Consider the following 17,508-nt stretch of genomic DNA (forward strand, 5'->3'; position numbering starts at 1 on the left):
TTTGTAAATATCATAAAACATTAAGTAATGTTCATAATGATTTTATTATTTTGGTTAAGTCATTTTGCTAATTTTTTTTTCTCTTTTTTGTTGTTTCATTATAATAATAAAAATTACAAAAATATTTACAAAAAAGTGTCTTTTTACAAGCTTCTATATACTCCCCAAGATATGCTTGTTTGTGGTAATTCTTGTAACTTAATTTCGACCAACATCTAATGCAGCGATTTAATTCAAATTTTCCAGATACCCTCTTCTTGAGGGCAATGAACATTCAATTAGTCATTAAAATCTGATTAAGCTAAGGGGAGCTTGACTACTCAGTTATTTAGTAGAGGTTTTTCTGTACCTTGAAATCAGAAAGTTACAATGCCAGATTGTATTACTCTCAACATTTGGTTAGTTATCCACCTCAAGTGTGTGGTTAATGTAGTGAGGTTAAGGTTAGTGAGATTTGGTTAAGGTTAGTGAGATGTGGTTAATGTAGTGAGGTTAAGGTTAGTGAGATGTGGTTAATGTGGTGAGGTTAAGGTTAGTGAGATGTGGTTAATATAGTGAGGCAAGGTTAGTGAGATGTGGTTAATGTGGTGTGTTTAAAGTTAGTGGGATGTGGTTAATGTAGTGAGGTTAAGGTTAGTGAGATGTGGTTAATGTGGTGAGGTTAAGGTTAGTGAGATGTGGTTAATGGGCTGAGGTTAAGGTTAGTGAGATGTGGTTAATGTAGTGAAGTGAAGGTTAGTTAGATGTGGTTAATGTAGTGAGGTTAAGGTTAGTGAGATGTGGTTAATGTGGTGAGGTTAAGGTTAGTGAGATGTGGTTAATGTAGTGAGGTTAAGGTTATTGAGATGTGGTTAATGTGGTGAGGTTAAGGTTAGTGAGATGTGGTTAATGTGGTGAGGTTAAGGTTAGTGAAGGTTAGTGAGATGTGGTTAATGTGGTGAGGTTAAGGTTAGTGAGATGTGGTTAATGTAGTGAAGTGAAGGTTAGTGAGATGTGGTTAATGTAGTGAGGTTAAGGTTAGTGAGATGTGGTTAATGTGGTGAGGTTAAGGTTAGTGAGATGTGGTTAATATAGTGAGGTAAGGTTAGTGAGATGTGGTTAATGTGGTGTGTTTAAAGTTAGTGAGATGTGGTTAATGTAGTTAGGTTAAGGTTAGTGAGATGTGGTTAATATAGTGAGGTAAGGTTAGTGAGATGTGGTGTGTTTAAGGTTAGTGAGATGTGGTTAATGTGATGAGGTTAAGGTTAGTGAGATGTGGTTAATGGGCTGAGGTTAAGGTTAGTGAGATGTGGTTAATGGGCTGAGGTTAAGGTTAGTGAGATGTGGTTAATGTAGTGAAGTGAAGGTTAGTGAGATGTGTAGTGAAGTTAAGGTTAGTGAGATGTGGTTAATGGGTTGAGGTTAAGGTTAGTGATATGTGGTTAATGTAGTGAACTTAAGGTTAGTGAGATACAGAAATAGATGAACTCTACTTCATCAGCCATACTGACCACTATTGTCAAAGAGATACGATCAAGTTTTGATCAAGTTAAGTATTTTTATAAATATAAAAATCAATAAATCAAAACAAGTTGAATAGATATTTCTTTAGTTTATTGGGAAAAACCTTGTGTTATAAATGTTATGTGCTGCTCTATAAGCTCTAGGTTTAAAAGAAAATTTTATTTGTATAGTAATCAATCATATACATATATAAAACCTTTTCTAAAATTGTATGCCAACATTGTGTTAACAATAGCAATCATGTAGAAACAGAAAGCTACATCACATAAAACTCACACTTTTTGTATTCCACTGGATGTTTTATACTAACTAGGTGTCAAATAGCTAGTGCTAATCAATAAAACGGTTGACTGAGTAACTGCCACAGAGCTAAATGCTGATCAAATAAAAGTTAACAGCAGAAATATTATGTGCAAGGATTATTTATAGAACTAATATCATGTTGAGATTCTTCACATAAGGTAACATGTCATGATCCAAAATATGTGCAATACATCAGAAATTGATTCAACTTGTATAGTACCATCCACCATAGGTTTCATACATTTTTAAAAATTCATTTATTTATTTTAAAAGTCAAATCATTGAAAGGCTAAATCATCTTTAATGGAACTAAACATCACAAAAATGATTATCTTGCCTACCACAGATTTTTTTTTAAAAAAAGGTGTTATTGTGATGATAAGTAATAATAGAATAATAACTTTAGAAATGCAATAACCAGAGAAATGTACTTTATAGCAATTGAAAGACAAGTGTACTAAATGACACAAATGTATCTCCCTTCGCCCAGCAAAAAGTGTGTAGAGCTACAAGTTCTTGAGTATCAGACGAGTACAAGTGTTTATAATGAGGATTCATTGAGCAATGGAGTAAACAAAACAGTTTTAACTTTACACATATGATATATACAAATAATCTCAAGTAAATATTTTGTATAAACTACCACAAAACAAGTTAAGCTTAGTTTTTTTTCTGTATTATGATAGAATTATCAAGTAACTTACACTTTTCAGGGTATCTTAGATTTTTAAAAATTTTGAATAAAAAAAAATAAGTGGAAAATTTATTAGCTCAATGCTAATTATCACACTTTTTCACTGGTAAATTTGTTTTCATTTTTACACATTTTGAAAAAGAATTTACAAAGTAAAAATTTAATGTGTTGATAAATTCATAAAATCCAAAACAAGACTCATGAGGATTACAATTTCTGACATGCAAAACAAATGGCAGCATCCAACTATCTCAAGAAATATTCGGTCATGCTTTGAAAATGATGTATGTAGATTTTATCTGACTAATCATTAGATAACAGCTCTTTTGTCGTGCGCTCTTTTGACGGGTCACCAATTATTTGTAAACTGCCATCATGAAAATATCACTGAACAAAACAAGTTCATTGCTACAGTGCTAGGTGTAATCACACTTCTCAAAGATTCTAACCTTGATAATGCCATATTTGCTAAAAGTATTTTAACACAGATATTTCCAATAACATGTTTCTGTTGATTCAATAACTATTTTAGGTTCTTTTTTTTTTTGTTTACAGACCAACATTACTCCTGTTGCTGATCTTTAAAAATATATTAGTGCAAAGCTTAGCTTTAACCTCAGTTCACTTAATACATTTAAATATATTTTTAACTAAGCATTTTTATTTCTTTTTTTCTAATCAAAACAAAAAATATAGCCAAAAAAAAAACAACTGAGTATTTTTGTTAACTTGTTTTTGAAAATTTGATTTATAAAATTGGTTTTTGGTTAGCAAACAGCCTTAATACTGATCATTGCGTAAATTAGATTTTAAAATTTAAACCCTTTTTAATATAAGTGGTATTTATTTATTTAAAAACAATTTATGTTGAATAATTTTAGACATGAGAAATATAAATGTACAGCTAGATCAATCACAAAATTTTTTGATTATTGATAAAATTATAGTGGGAATATTTGTGTTTGATATAAGAAAATATTACACAGATAAAAGATCTGCTTCACATAAGAATTTCATATAAAAAAACTTTGATTAAGAATTCTGGGTAAAATCCAAAAGTTGAAACAGATCACATGACTGAGATCAGCTGAGTTCACACTGAGAAAAAAAAGCAGGCGTCTGATGACGATAGCATACCAATACAAATTTTTTTTCAACTCTAGCAGAAATAAAGTGACTTAGAGTTTAGCATTATAAATAAAGTATTATAGACTAGCATTAGAAGACAGCATATTAAAATGCTTTGAGAATTCAAAGTGATTACATAAAAAAGTGTGTTATAGACTAGCATTAGAAGATAGCATATTAAAATGCTTTGAGAATTCAAAGTGATTACATAAAAAAGGAATTTGACTAAACTGAGATAGTGAAAGATAATCATTTGGTAGAAAATGCAGAAATTAAATGGACAATAATTGTTTTTAGTTTATGAACAGATTTACAGAAACAAATTTAAATTGACAAAAACTTTAAAATGAGATTAGTATATATTATGAGATTTCAATTGTAAATAATAAAATTTTCAAGAAAGAATTAGTTTTGTACAGTAAAATTGTTACTAGTGGCTGAATTAAGTAGGCTTGTAAAACATCTGGCCAGCAAGAATTCTTCGAATGATTTCCTTGCGCAACAACCTTTTCTCTTTCTTGACTTTAGCCAGCACACCACGGTTTTCCATAGCTCTACGTGACAAATAAGGAAGCACTTCTTCCACAGGCCCAAATGGAACATATTTATAAACCGAGTAGCCAGCTTGACCTACAGAACAGGAGTCAACATTTTTAAAATACAGATTATATAAATGTTAAGACAGGTGGAAATTCAACAGGAAATGCCTAAAAACTTTCTTTTATATAAATATAAGATTTTTCTATTTTATACCATGACAGTTTAATACCTGAACATTATTTAAATTTAAATAAAATTAAAAGATAATAATTGTGTAGCTCATTTATGTATCAGCTATACTGGCAGATCTTTAATCAAATTTGTTTCCTCTACATTACTGAAGCTAATACTGGAACAATATTTACCAAGAGGGAAACTAATCTGGTCACACATGCCAAAAAGTTGCCCAAAACAAATCAGCCGATCACCTGGTCCAACACCATATTCTTTCATCCTGAAGGTAAAAAAAGTTTATGTGGTAGTTTGACAAGTCAAATTGTTATGGTTAATTTAAAAAATAACAAATGGTCAATTTTTAAAAAGGTCTATCAAAATATTCAAGTAAAAAAAATATACTATATACTTTTGTATTGTGTATCGGACTGTGTCTTCATTGTGACTAGCAATCATGACAGCAATCTTGCCAACAGGACGTAGATGGATCTGTCTCATGACCTCTTCAACTATGCTGTGCATCATCTGTGTGGTCGCCTCATACGATGGATTGATTGGATCTTCATAACCCACCAAACTAGCTCGCTCACGCTCCTGCAAACATTTGACAATATTTTTTAGTAAAATAAGAATTGATTTCAAAGTTGAAATGAGAGTACCTTAGTAAAACAAAGTTACTATAATTTTCAAACAAGCACTAATGACCTGCTCCATATAAGCTCCTCTGACTAGTTTGGCACCAAAATAAAAGTCCTCTCGTCTAGCTAAGTCTAGATCCACCAAAATGTCATTATAGGCTTCCTGTTGAAAAAGTTTTAAAGATTAAAAAAAAATATAGCACATGCATCAATGGAAGTTTTAAAGCTAATAGAATGGACTCAATTGTATCCCCACTATTGTAACTTACCTTAGTATAAGCTTGGTAGGTGTTGAAGATGACACTTCTGTCTTTGTTAAACTTCCTCATCATCTCAACAGTTAACCTCCTGATGGCAGGCTGGAAGTAGCTTTGTTCAGCATCAATCATAACCCTGACGTCTTTTTCCTTGGCGTACTAGAGAGAAATCACAACTACATTCAAACTTAGGCAAACTTATTTCAGGTATTTTGCTCTGGAGGGTGGGGTGGGGTGGGGGGGGGGGGGGGGGGAAAGAAAGAGGAGGTGCCTGAAAAAAACACTGGCAGCTACTCAAGGTTTAAACGACAATTAAAAATAATTTTTTTTTAATCTCATATTAACTATCACTGAGAATTTTCTTTAGTGGTACAGTCAGATATGTCCGTATTCGCGCCCAAACTATGTATAGTACATTTAATTATGCATAGTAAAACAAGTCGTGCTGGTAAAGAGATTTTAAAGTTACCGCCAGAAGAGGGAGTTAATTAGTTTTATTTTCATTAGTTTCTTGTTTCTTTAGCTGCTCTTTTTCTACGACGCTTTATAAGTTACGTTTTTTTTTCTAAATTACTGGCAATATAATTAGTGAAATTAAAACAAATTTATATGTCTCTGCTGTTTAATATGGATTTATTTATAACTAACCAGTGATAAGGAACAAGACAAGAAAGAAGCTCCAGTAACTACGTTGTATTTCTTTTTTAGCATTTTAAATAATGTTTTTCAAAAATGTAGAAGTTGCATTTTGTTTAGGTTTGTCTAGGATTATTTAAGTTATTTTTTTTACTGTTAGTACATTGTTAAGCTGTTGAACCCCATACTTGATAAGCCTAGACCTTTTTCCTGTTTGATGCTTTTGATTTATGTTTTTAACATAAGTAGCTATTTTTTTTAAATGTTGCGTGATTAAAAAAATGTGCTGTTTTTTTAGTCTAGATGCAAGAGGAGTAAAATCATGTTTACATACAAACTGTAATGAGTTTTAAAAAACCCAGAATATCTGTGATATTTACGTCTTACAGGGAAAGTTTGCATGAACCCAACTTCTCACCTTTGCTAGTGTGTTGATCCTCCTGAGCATACCCTTCATCTGATATTCTTCCTCTTCTGTAATTCTCTCAACTAAAGGCTGAAGTTTACCAGTCTGTGGTTGGGTGAAAAAACAAGTCACATAAGGGACAGAACTATGCAATTTAATATTAGAGTTGCTTTACTTTGCAACTATTTTTCTAACAAAAAACCAAACAATTTTGCTTACCTTTAAATTTGGTACAACTAGAAGTTTAGAGAGGGACCTGTTGATTTCCAAAAGGTTGTCCCAGTCCAGCAAGTCTATCTCATGTCTGAAAGAAAAATTCAATTGAATAAAAAAGGAGCTCTGGAACTTTTCTTCCCACCCCTTCCCCAAGAGAACTTATTTGATTTTTTTTAGTAATGGTAATTAGAGATCATTATTGGGTAATTTTTGATAAAACTGGATTATAGCATTGACTCTTCATTTTATTTTTAGCCATTTATTATTTTGATACACCCAAGTACAGCCCATCTCTAAACTGGTAAACTAAGTTAGACAAAACTCATATCCAATCCAAAATTAACACAATGAACTATTTTCTACCAAATTCAATGCAACACTAAACAACGATTCACTTCTTGTAATGCCAAAATTAAGCTGGATTTTTAAAATTGGTTTATTCTTTATTTTAATATACAGCTAAGACTATTGTATTTCACACCTTTTAATGCTCACTATATTCGTTACAAAATTATGTTGAGCCAACTGGCCTGTACATTGACATGAATATAGTGGACTGAAACCCAAGTGTACTAACCCTGCTACTGATATATCTTTAACTGAAACCCAGTTTCTTTTGTTTCCGTCTTTTAGCTGAACCCCAATCTCTCTGAGCCTGTTGTCAAAATCTTCCAGTCCAAAGCGTAATGTATCTTTATCAATCTGCCCCTGGGTCGTGTGGAGTAATTTGAAGAAATGTTTGACTGTAGTCAGCACCTCAGACATCTGAAGCTGATGAACAAAATAAATGTAAGAAAAACAGTGGCAGCTACCAAATATTAAAAGACAATCAATGATAGATAAATGTTGCTACAAGTCTGTAACTATTTTATATGCCATTTTGAACAGTCAAATATTTTATAATTGTACTGATAATAAACTGAGCAAGTAAAATGATTTACCAACAGAGCTGGTTTTCCTAAAGCAGTAAGTTTGATTGCAGCAAAGCCAGATTTTTCTGTTGCATCTAAAAGGAAAAAACTGTGTTTAGCTAATGTTTATGGTAAACATTTGTTAAGGCTACATAAAGTGGGAAAAATATATAAGATTCTTACGTGACACTGCGTCAATACAGTTAAGGAAAATCTGCATGTTCTTGTCGCACTGTTCCTCCCCTTCATAGAAGTAAGTTCTGGCACTCGTCACCTTTTCTCTCCTGTCTCCAAACTCCTCATGGGCCCTGAACCTGCTTTCTTCCACTACATCAAACATACAACACTCAGCAAGTTTATAAAGGGGTTTAAAGACAGAAGATATTTTTTTAATCATATATTCATTAGACAGCTTTGCCTAATTGTCATTCTGATTAATACAATGTAAATTGATTTATAAAATACTATACCTTGATGAAGCCATTACTGATTATATTGTAAGTGTGAACTTATTTCAAAATGCCTTGAAGATTTTCCCGGTAATAAAACAATAGACAAATGAATCTTTGTACTTAAAGTTGTAATACTTGCTAACTAATATTTAAGGAACAACATTGAAATGCACATTAATAATACAATAAACACTGTGCTATTTATAGAAACTTACACGGGTTCTCCACTTCATTACTCTGTGGCAAACAGCCTCTGTAAACAAACATAATGGACCTCATTAGGAAACATTTAACTGATAACTTAGTTCAAACAGCCTCTGTAAACAAACATAATGGATCTCATTAGGAAACATTTAACAGTTGTTCCTTAATGTTGGTTACACTGAAGTGGCTGGGGTCCCAGCACCTGAAGGGTCCCAGAGGGTGGGTGGAGTTACCTGGTTGGGTATCTTCTGTGTCTGACTTCAGCCCAACCGGTATTCTTGAAGCCTATGACTTATGGCAGTGCATGGCATATGTGTGCATAGTTCCCCTACACCAACCAGTTACTCCGCCTTACACTAACCAGTTACTCCCCTTACACCAGCCACTCACTCCCCCTTACACCAGCCACTCACTCCCCCTTACATCAGCCACTCACTCCCCTTACATCAGCCACTCACTCCCCTTACATCAGCCACTTACTCCCCTTACACCAGCCACTTACTCCCCTTACACCAGCCACTTACTCCCCTTACACCAACCACTCACTCCCCTTACATCAGCCACTTACTCCCCTTACATCAGCCACTCACTCCCCTTACACCAGCCACTTACTTCCCTTACACCAGCCACTTACTCCCCCTTACACCAGCCACTTACTCCCCCTTACACCAACCAGTTACTCCCCCTTACACCAACCAGTTACTCCCCTTACACCAACCAGTTACTCCTTCTTACACCAACCACTTACTCCCCTTCCACCAGCCACTTACTCCCCTTCCACCAGCCACTTACTCCCCCTTACACCAACCACTTACTCCCCTTACACCAACCAGTTACTCCCCCTTACACCAGCCACTTACTCCCCTTACATCAGCCACTTACTCCCCTTACACCAACCACTTACTCCCCTTACACCAACCACTTACTCCCCTTACATCAGCCACTTACTCCCCTTACATCAGCCACTTACTCCCCTTACACCAACCACTTACTCCCCCTTACACCAACCACTTACTCCCCCTTACACCAACCAGTTACTCCCCCTTACACCAGCCAGTTACTCCCCCTTACACCAACCAGTTACTCCCCCTTACACCAACCACTTACTCCCCCTTACACCAACCAATTACTCCCCCTTACACCAACCACTTACTCCCCTTACACCAACCAGTTACTCCCCCTTACACCAACCTCTTACTCCCCTTCCACCAACCAGTTACTCCCCCTTACACCAACCACTTACTCCCCTTACACCAACCACTTACTCCCCTTACATCAGCCACTTACTCCCCTTACACCAACCACTTACTCCCCTTACACCAACCAGTTACTCCCCCTTACACCAACCAGTTACTCCCCCTTACACCAACCACTTACTCCCCTTACACCAACCAGTTACTCCCCCTTACACCAACCAGTTACTCCCCCTTACACCAACCACTTACTCCCCCTTACACCAGCCAGTTACTCCCCCTTACACCAACCAGTTATTCCCCCTTACACCAACCACTTACTCCCCTTACACCAACCAGTTACTCCCCCTTACACCAACCACTTACTCCCCTTCCACCAGCCACTTACTCCCCCTTACACCAACCACTTACACCAACCAGTTACTCCCCCTTACACCAACCACTTACTCCCCTTACATCAGCCACTTACTCCCCTTACACCAACCACTTACTCCCCTTACACCAACCACTTACTCCCCTAACACCAACCACTTACTCCCCTTACACCAACCAGTTACTCCCCCTTAAACCAACCAGTTACTCCCCTTACACCAACCACTTACTCCCCCTTACACCAGCCACTTACTCCATCTCAGCCTGTACAGCCTTCTCACTCGACAAATCCTCCTCGGCGCTGTAGTCCAGGATGGACTTGACCCCAAACTGTCGGTTCCTCATCACCAGAGGTTTGATCTCATCCTGGTCCTGCCCCGCCACAAAATGTCCGTAAAACGTCTGCTTCATCATCCCCACAAACAAACTTTTGCCCAGAACTTTTCTTGTCCATTGTAAAATCTGAAGCAAACAGATGGTGTAATTTAAAAGAATCTTTGCCTAGAGGTTCGTGCCTAGAGAAATTATAACAAAGTTTGAAGAATAAAACAAAACATTTGTTGTATTCAGGAGAAACAAAAATTGTGGCAACAATCAACAGAATGAGTCTGGCTAGCCGGCTCTTCATCTTAGTCGTGGATTGTAAACTACACACAAAATATGAATGATAAACTTTAAGGGAAACCACTTACTGTGGTCATTTCTATGCTTAACCCGTTGTTATTCTGATATTACACGATGCCGATGCCCCCCCCCCCCCCCGACAAAATAGAAAAAAAGTATTATTTATATAGAAAGAACATACTTTAATAGGTCCCCCGTCCCCTAGTGAAGCGCCCAAACTTGTGCTTTTAGAGTGTATGACGTCATGAGTAGTTGCACAAGTACAGCTTTAAGCCGAGAGAGAAAAAGATAAGACAACAATCAAATGTAGATGGGGTTGACACGTTAGAGAAAACATCGTGTCCTGTGCTGTATTCAATGTGTAATTACTAATTGAATGATTAGCACGCGAGAGAGCATCCTGTCCTGAGGAGTGTGTCATTTTCTTAGATCAGAGAACACGTCCAGTTGTCATTGAATGCCTCACGTGCACTGGGACATCGCGAGCTCAGGACGTGTTCTATAAAATACCTTAGATCGGCGAGTGTGTCAAAGCACGACACGAACCTAACCTACATGTTTTAGCTGTACATAATATGCTAAAGTGCGTGGGTAAGGTCAAGGTTATGATAAGTTCACCCAGCTGACTGATCAAAAAACAATTTGAACAATGGTCCCGCATGGCTATTGGTGACAGACATTGTAAACAGCTTAGGATTAAATTGATTTAATCACTACCCTCTCTCGGTACTCGAAAAACGGTGAAATTTGTTGACGTACTGATACTTTTCAAACAAATATAAAACACATTCAAACATGTGTTACAGATATAAAAATACCAGATTACGACAGATAAAGACTTAAACTTTATTGACATATAATTTTTATTCTTATAGGACAACTAGAAGTAGTGAATTTTTTTTTTTGAAAACCGCAAAAACTGACCCTAAAACGATCTGATTTTGTCAGTGTGGACGATAAACTATTATGAAGGGTTCGGTGAATGCGTATCTGAAACTGGTGGTTCGGTACCTCTAAGAACCACTGGTCTATGCAGTTCTACAAGCTCACTGGGCATAATGATAATTTCAATGATATCAAAGCACAACATCCGGAAATCTAACGGAAACCTACCGGAAATCTACCTGGTATTTGAACTGCTGTCAACAAGTCCATACAGAAACATAACGACAAGCTCTATGTTACGTGCACTCACATATATGTACAAACTGTCAACACATGAATGTGTACATAATATAAGTACTGATATACATACTAAAATGTGAACACACTCAAAGGTGAATGATACACATAGATCTACTATTGAATTCTAACCCGACACATCCCTCAATCATGTGATACCACCTCTCCTTACCATGAAGCTTTGCTCTTTGAGTCTTTAATACAATTTACGAAAAATTCAAATTTCAGGGTTGTGACGTCATGTATGGACGACCACCCTAGTCCGGCAGAAAAACGTCAAGATCAAGCAAAGATAGTGTGTACAAAACGTTGAGTGATCATATATATGTTATGTTGAGTGATAGTATCTGTCATATTGAGTGATATTATCTGTCTTATTCTGTGATTATATTTATAATTATATCATGCTGTGTGATCTTATCTATATCATGTTGTGTGATCTTATCTATATCATGTTGTGTGATCTTATCTATATCATGTTGTGTGATCTTATCTATATCATGTTGTGTGATCTTATCTATATCAAGCAGATATCAGCTGCAGATAGCTATTAAGACAACTATATTTAGTTAAGACAGCATCAGACAGCTATATTAAGACAGCTGCAGACAGCTATATTAAGACAGCTGCAGACAGCTATTAAGACAGCTGCACACAGCTATAAAAATAGCTGCAGAGACCTATTAATACAGCTACAGACAGCTATATTTCATTAAGACAGCATCAGACAGCTATATTTAGTTCAGACAGCATCAGACAGCTATATTTAGTTCAGACAGCATCAGACAGCTATATTTAGTTCAGACAGCTATATTTAGTTCAGACAGCTATATTTAGTTCAGACAGCTATATTTAGTTCAGACAGCTATATTTAGTTCAGACAGCTATATTTAGTTCAGACAGCTATATTTAGTTCAGACAGCTATATTTAGTTCAGACAGCTATATTTAGTTCAGACAGCTATATTTAGTTCAGACAGCTATATTTAGTTCAGACAGCTATATTTAGTTCAGACAGCTATATTTAGTTCAGACAGCTATATTTAGTTCAGACAGCTATATTTAGTTCAGACAGCTATATTTAGTTCAGACAGCTATATTTAGTTCAGACAGCTATATTTAGTTCAGACAGCTATATTTAGTTCAGACAGCTATATTTAGTTCAGACAGCTATATTTAGTTCAGACAGCATCAGACAGCTATATTAAACTTCCCTGGCACAGCTTACAATGGTATTTATTTTATCCCAGTATGAATTCATCTTGTTAGCCATACATAAGCTTTTTGATTATACCAGAAATATTCATACAGCACAGCTGTTGGGAAAGCCACAAAGATCCTTGCAACAAACAATTCAAACCCCTAAAAATAATCATGGAAACAAAGGAGTAAAAAGTGTCACTTTTGTTTGTTAAATTAGTATAATGCAATATCTGAAATCTTTTTTACCATTCAACAAACATTGCCAGTGAATGTTAGGTGAACATTCTATAGCAGTATGAAATTTTTTATTACCATCACATACATATTTATGTATTTGGTATAGCAGAGAAGGTTGAATCAACCCCATAGCCAGTATAACAGAGAAAGATAATCAACCCCATAGCCAGAATAATTATAACCACCCTCCATCCCTCAAAAAGGTCAAAGAATGTATATTTTATAACCTTTATAATAACAAAAAGGTTACAAATGCATTAAAATATGAAAACAAATAAGCATTTTTCCAAGCAGAAGTAAAAACAGTAGCTAAACCATACAGAAAATTACAGATATAATATTCTAATTTCTAATTAACATGTGTATTTACTTTCACATTTTCAGTGCACCCAGTTTGACAACTGTTTATTCAAACTACATGTAAAAAAATGAATACATTTTTAGCGCAATTTCCATACTGGGGGATTGCGATTATTAACTCCTCATTTCTGGATGGATGGATGTGTGTCCGCAGCGTGTCCGCAGCTTTAAGACGTATCTCCTCCTCAACGAAGCAATATCGAGGACTAGTTCCAAAGCAAATATGTTAAGCAAGTTCCGAGGATGAACATAGGCCAAAAAAATTCCCGGAATTCCTTCCTGGATTTCCCGGAAAAGCCAAAAACCTCAAAAAAATACAGTTTTTGGCCCATATCTCGGCAACCAGACCACTTAGCGACTTGAAACATTTACCAATCGATTCCTGCCATAATTTAGAACAATATTGCCGAAGAAAGTTTTCAAAAATATCCTTTTGTTCGGTCACAAAAAAATTAATTTCTTCTAATTTGTATTGGCTAAGATTACTAAGAATATACAAATATTTCTAGAAGAGCGAAGCGGTGAAGTTCCAAACCAAGCACACCGACTGAGGCAGTCGCTAGTGAGAGGTAACGTCTACTTGTAACACGCTGCCATTGGCCAGACTCGCGCAGATCTCGCGAGGGGGCGGGGACTAGCTCTGCTCGTCTGGTTTTTAATTTAAACTGAGCATCGTGTAGGTTCGAAAGGATTTTACCATAGCGAATGAGCGGAGGTTCGAAAGGATTTTTACTTAGGTCTGTGAATTCTAAAAAATTAATTAAGGAAATTGCGCTTAAATTGTCACTAGACTTTTTATTAACTTGTTTTTTCTTTTATGCATTACTACACCATTTATCTGACCACCATAAAACTTTGAGACATCATTGAGTTTGTCACATTGAAGAATTCTGACATACAAAATTACTGAATTTTGGCGAAGTGTCACCCTGGCAGCAGCAGGGGGGGGGGGGGGCCTTAAGTTCCACTAAATAGGAATCCTGCACAGGGGTCAGGGTATTAGTTAAATCAACTGTCAACATGCACTTGTGGTCATTTTAAAAAGGGCCCTACATTGTTACAACTGGGCCACTACAGTCAATCACTATATGGAACAGGGAGGGCCCCTGTGGTATTAAAACTAGCTATATTGCCATAAAAAGTATTGAGTGCACTATAGCAAATAATTCTGGCAAAAAATAATTTCATATCGGAGGGGTGTAGTCTAAATGGTAGTGTGTGGTGGCCACTCTGAATCCCCTCATGGTTACAATTCCTGTGGAGCACAGACGTCCCTGCTTTGGTGTTGTGCCCCTGATACCTGGGTAGTATCTGAGTGTTATGATGTATGTTTCACTGGGGAAATCGGTGTGCATGGTTGATGGTGCGGCCGTATATTGAACGAGTGAATGTGTGATGCCATAGGAAAGTTAGAGAGTTGGTTGCTATGAGTTTATGTGTGAGCAGTTGAATCCTTATCATCCGTGTGAGAGGACGTGTGTTTGTTGACAGGACTCAAGTTGAGAGATAGGGTTTAGGAAGATAGACATCTATAGATACAAGATTAAAAGATTCGTACAAGGATTTATTGGTTCATCTTATTCCTGATCGTTTATCGTTGATCTGTCTGAATGTAATACAGCCTTAGTGGTTCTCAAGGTATAATACTCTCTCCCTGGTATTGGAGAGGAGTCAAATGGTAGTTGGCTGAGTCAAGTAAATCAAACCCTCTCACAGCAACTTAATAACCGTAACACTGAGGGTTTTTCTAGCTCACCCTTTTCATTAACCACACCTGGGGCATCTGGGCAGTAGTGTGGACAAACCCCAACAACTGAGATCCCATTAATGTAGTGCCAAACATTCAACATCATCATCTTTTCCTTTCACTCGCTCCAATGCCCAGGGCAACCCGGGCAGTGTCTCATCTGGTCTCATACTTAATACATGGTGGATCTTCTAGAGCCATCTTCTATTTTTAATTACTTCTGAAACGGCTGTGCCAACATTGTTAACATCTAAATAACTCGAGTTCTTATCAACCAATAAATTTGGTAACAAGCAATATCTGATTGCACTCACTGATATTGCATGCTGATATTGTAACTGTAACTCACACAGTAAATGCACTATATTATATTGAATTAACTTCCTCTCTTCTTAGATGGCAGGGATGTGTACTTGGTCAGCTAGTATTATTATTATTATAATAAAGGTTTTCATCATTTTTTTTTCCAAATCATACACTGTTCAATGTTAAATTGTAAAAATATAAATATCGTATGGTGATACTTACTGTTCTCAAGTTAACACCCTAGCTCATCATTGAACTTATATTTGGGATCCATTAATTGGACATTCTACAGAGGTAGTCAGATGTGCTACTTGATTCAATGGTCAAACTGCACAAGGTGCCTAGGCCAACGCCCTGGTGACCAGGAGCACCCCGGGCTCCCCCATGAGCACCATGGTGTATACATTTGTGTTAAGGAGTGCTATACACTATGGATACGATGGGCTACAATAATTGTTGATAAATCAACCAGACTGGCTCTTCCATCAACGCTATGACACCTACATTATTTTTTAAACACACCTTACATTATAAGGACACCATGGGCCACTACATTCAATAACTAAATTTAACTAGGAAATGTCCCGGCACCCCTGCGGTAGTGTTACCAGTTGCTACCATGAGTGCCCGCCCTGCTATGCCCAGTTGATCGCTGATGTGTGTTCTTCCTCACTATTTTGGGGTGATTAATGTAGTCAAGGAATTCTTGATGGTAGTGTGGATAAACCTGGCCTCAACAACTATTATCTTAGAAATATAGGTTAGTGACTGCATTCTTTACATTTAAATAACTGTTTTACTATACAAGGTCTTAGAAACACTTTTAAAATGAAGTTGACAAATCATCAGAATGTCTAGCAACAGAAAAATCGGAAGTTTTAACAATGTCTTTGACTTTGAAATCTGCATCAAACATCACAGCAAATTTTTAAAATTTTCGCAGATAGCTTTGCATACTACCACCACCCTGCGTAAGTATCTTTCTTCTTCTTCGTTCTAAACTTTTAGTGTTGGGAGGGATCGAGCCTTATCTGCCAGAGAGTTTAAAATCGAGACTTTTTTTTTTCGATTCGAATTTATCAACCATGAGCTTTGCCAACTCGACCATGCTTCCATCACAATTAAGGATTACGTCTCAACTGGTTATGCGCCATTGAGGCCATTGACTCCAATTTCAGCCTGCTTTTCTTTTTGGATTTGCTTCCATAGCCTTTGTCCAACCAAGAACAAACTACAAGGCAGCAGTTGTTTGATTTTGGAGTTGTCTCTCCTAGAAGAGTGGCTGTCCCCAGCTAACGAGCCTCATCTGCCCTAGGCGTAAGTTACTAAGTATCGAGTGGTGGTAAAATACGTCTAGTCTAGAGAATAGAGATAGACCTCTAACTAAATATTACTAGATCTAGATCTAAATAAATAAAGTAAAAAAAAAAGTTAAAAAGTATCCTACCTGTTTCTGGTTATTTACCAAGAAATTCACTGAGCACAAGTTAAAGACAACAAGAGCTCGAAGTAATTCTGATGTTCGTTTACTTTTATATGCCTCTCTGGCATTTTCGAAAGTCAAATCTATTTCAGGGTGTTGGTGATTACCAGTCAAACTTTTCCATTTTCTGGGTAGAGCTTCAAAATCTGCCCGTGGGTCGGTATTCTGTGGCTTTTCTTCTTGGCAGGCTTGTGTTGATTTGCGTTTATTGGCGAAGATAACACACTGATGTGACGACGATAGACTGTGTGAGCCCAGTAATAATTTGTTTCCCACTTTACGACTTAAAATGTTACCGGCGAAAATGCACTTCGTTGCCATTGCATCACGGTCACCAACCACGATCACAAATCAAGTAAACAACACTTCTGACCTATTTTTTGCCAATGTGTTGAGGGGAGAAAAAAAAAGCATGATAGAGGTCATGTGACCCGCGTTTATCAACATTAATGAAAAGGTAAAAGTAGCATAAAGTGCAAGTTGGCGGACCATTAATTAAGAGCCCAAAAACCAGGACCATAAATGAAATAAAAAATTTAAGTTCAAACTTTTCGAACATTGTTTTTTGTTTGCATTGATTGAGAGATTTTTTTTAAGTTTTACTAGTCTAGATCTAGAAATGTTGAGTTTTCGGTTAGACAAAGCTAAGTGAGAAAATACAGAAAGCATTGGCGTTACTACATCGGGTGTCACCTAGTGTGATAACTGGGTTGTTAAACCACCCCTCAAACAATTTTGCA

The 17,508-nt window shown here is 36.5% G+C and overlaps 1 protein-coding gene across 1 annotated transcript; it reads right to left on the minus strand.

Moving 5' to 3' along the window:
* Positions 1-1,587: 1,587 nt before the first annotated feature.
* On the minus strand, positions 1,588-17,183 carry LOC131952847 (proline dehydrogenase 1, mitochondrial). The gene is made up of 13 exons (XM_059315740.1): positions 16,733-17,183; positions 9,881-10,089; positions 8,074-8,111; positions 7,590-7,733; positions 7,437-7,501; positions 7,073-7,266; positions 6,499-6,583; positions 6,292-6,384; positions 5,250-5,396; positions 5,048-5,143; positions 4,752-4,936; positions 4,534-4,622; positions 1,588-4,258 (listed from the first exon to the last, which is right to left on the minus strand). Exons 1-13 carry the CDS (start codon positions 17,087-17,089, stop codon positions 4,071-4,073), a joined length of 1,890 nt encoding a protein of 629 aa, XP_059171723.1. The 5' UTR covers positions 17,090-17,183; the 3' UTR covers positions 1,588-4,070.
* Between the last annotated feature and the right edge of the window lie 325 nt (positions 17,184-17,508).

This window comes from Physella acuta, unplaced genomic scaffold (genome assembly GCF_028476545.2).
Source record: "Physella acuta isolate Inbredline_101_S28 unplaced genomic scaffold, ASM2847654v3 ptg000891l, whole genome shotgun sequence".
Taxonomy (NCBI): Eukaryota; Metazoa; Mollusca; class Gastropoda; family Physidae; genus Physella; species Physella acuta.

Bases quoted from the DNA above. Each gene is read 5' to 3' on its own strand.
- LOC131952847 (XM_059315740.1), bottom strand. From the start codon at position 17,089: ATGGCAACGAAGTGCATTTTCGCCGGTAACATTTTAAGTCGTAAAGTG. The intron at 8,112-9,880 runs GTAAGTGGCTGG...GTTTGTTTACAG, and splicing joins GCTGTACAGGCTGAGATGGA to AGGCTGTTTGCCACAGAGTA. The intron at 7,734-8,073 runs GTAAGTTTCTAT...TGTTTGATGTAG, and splicing joins TAATGAAGTGGAGAACCCGT to TGGAAGAAAGCAGGTTCAGG.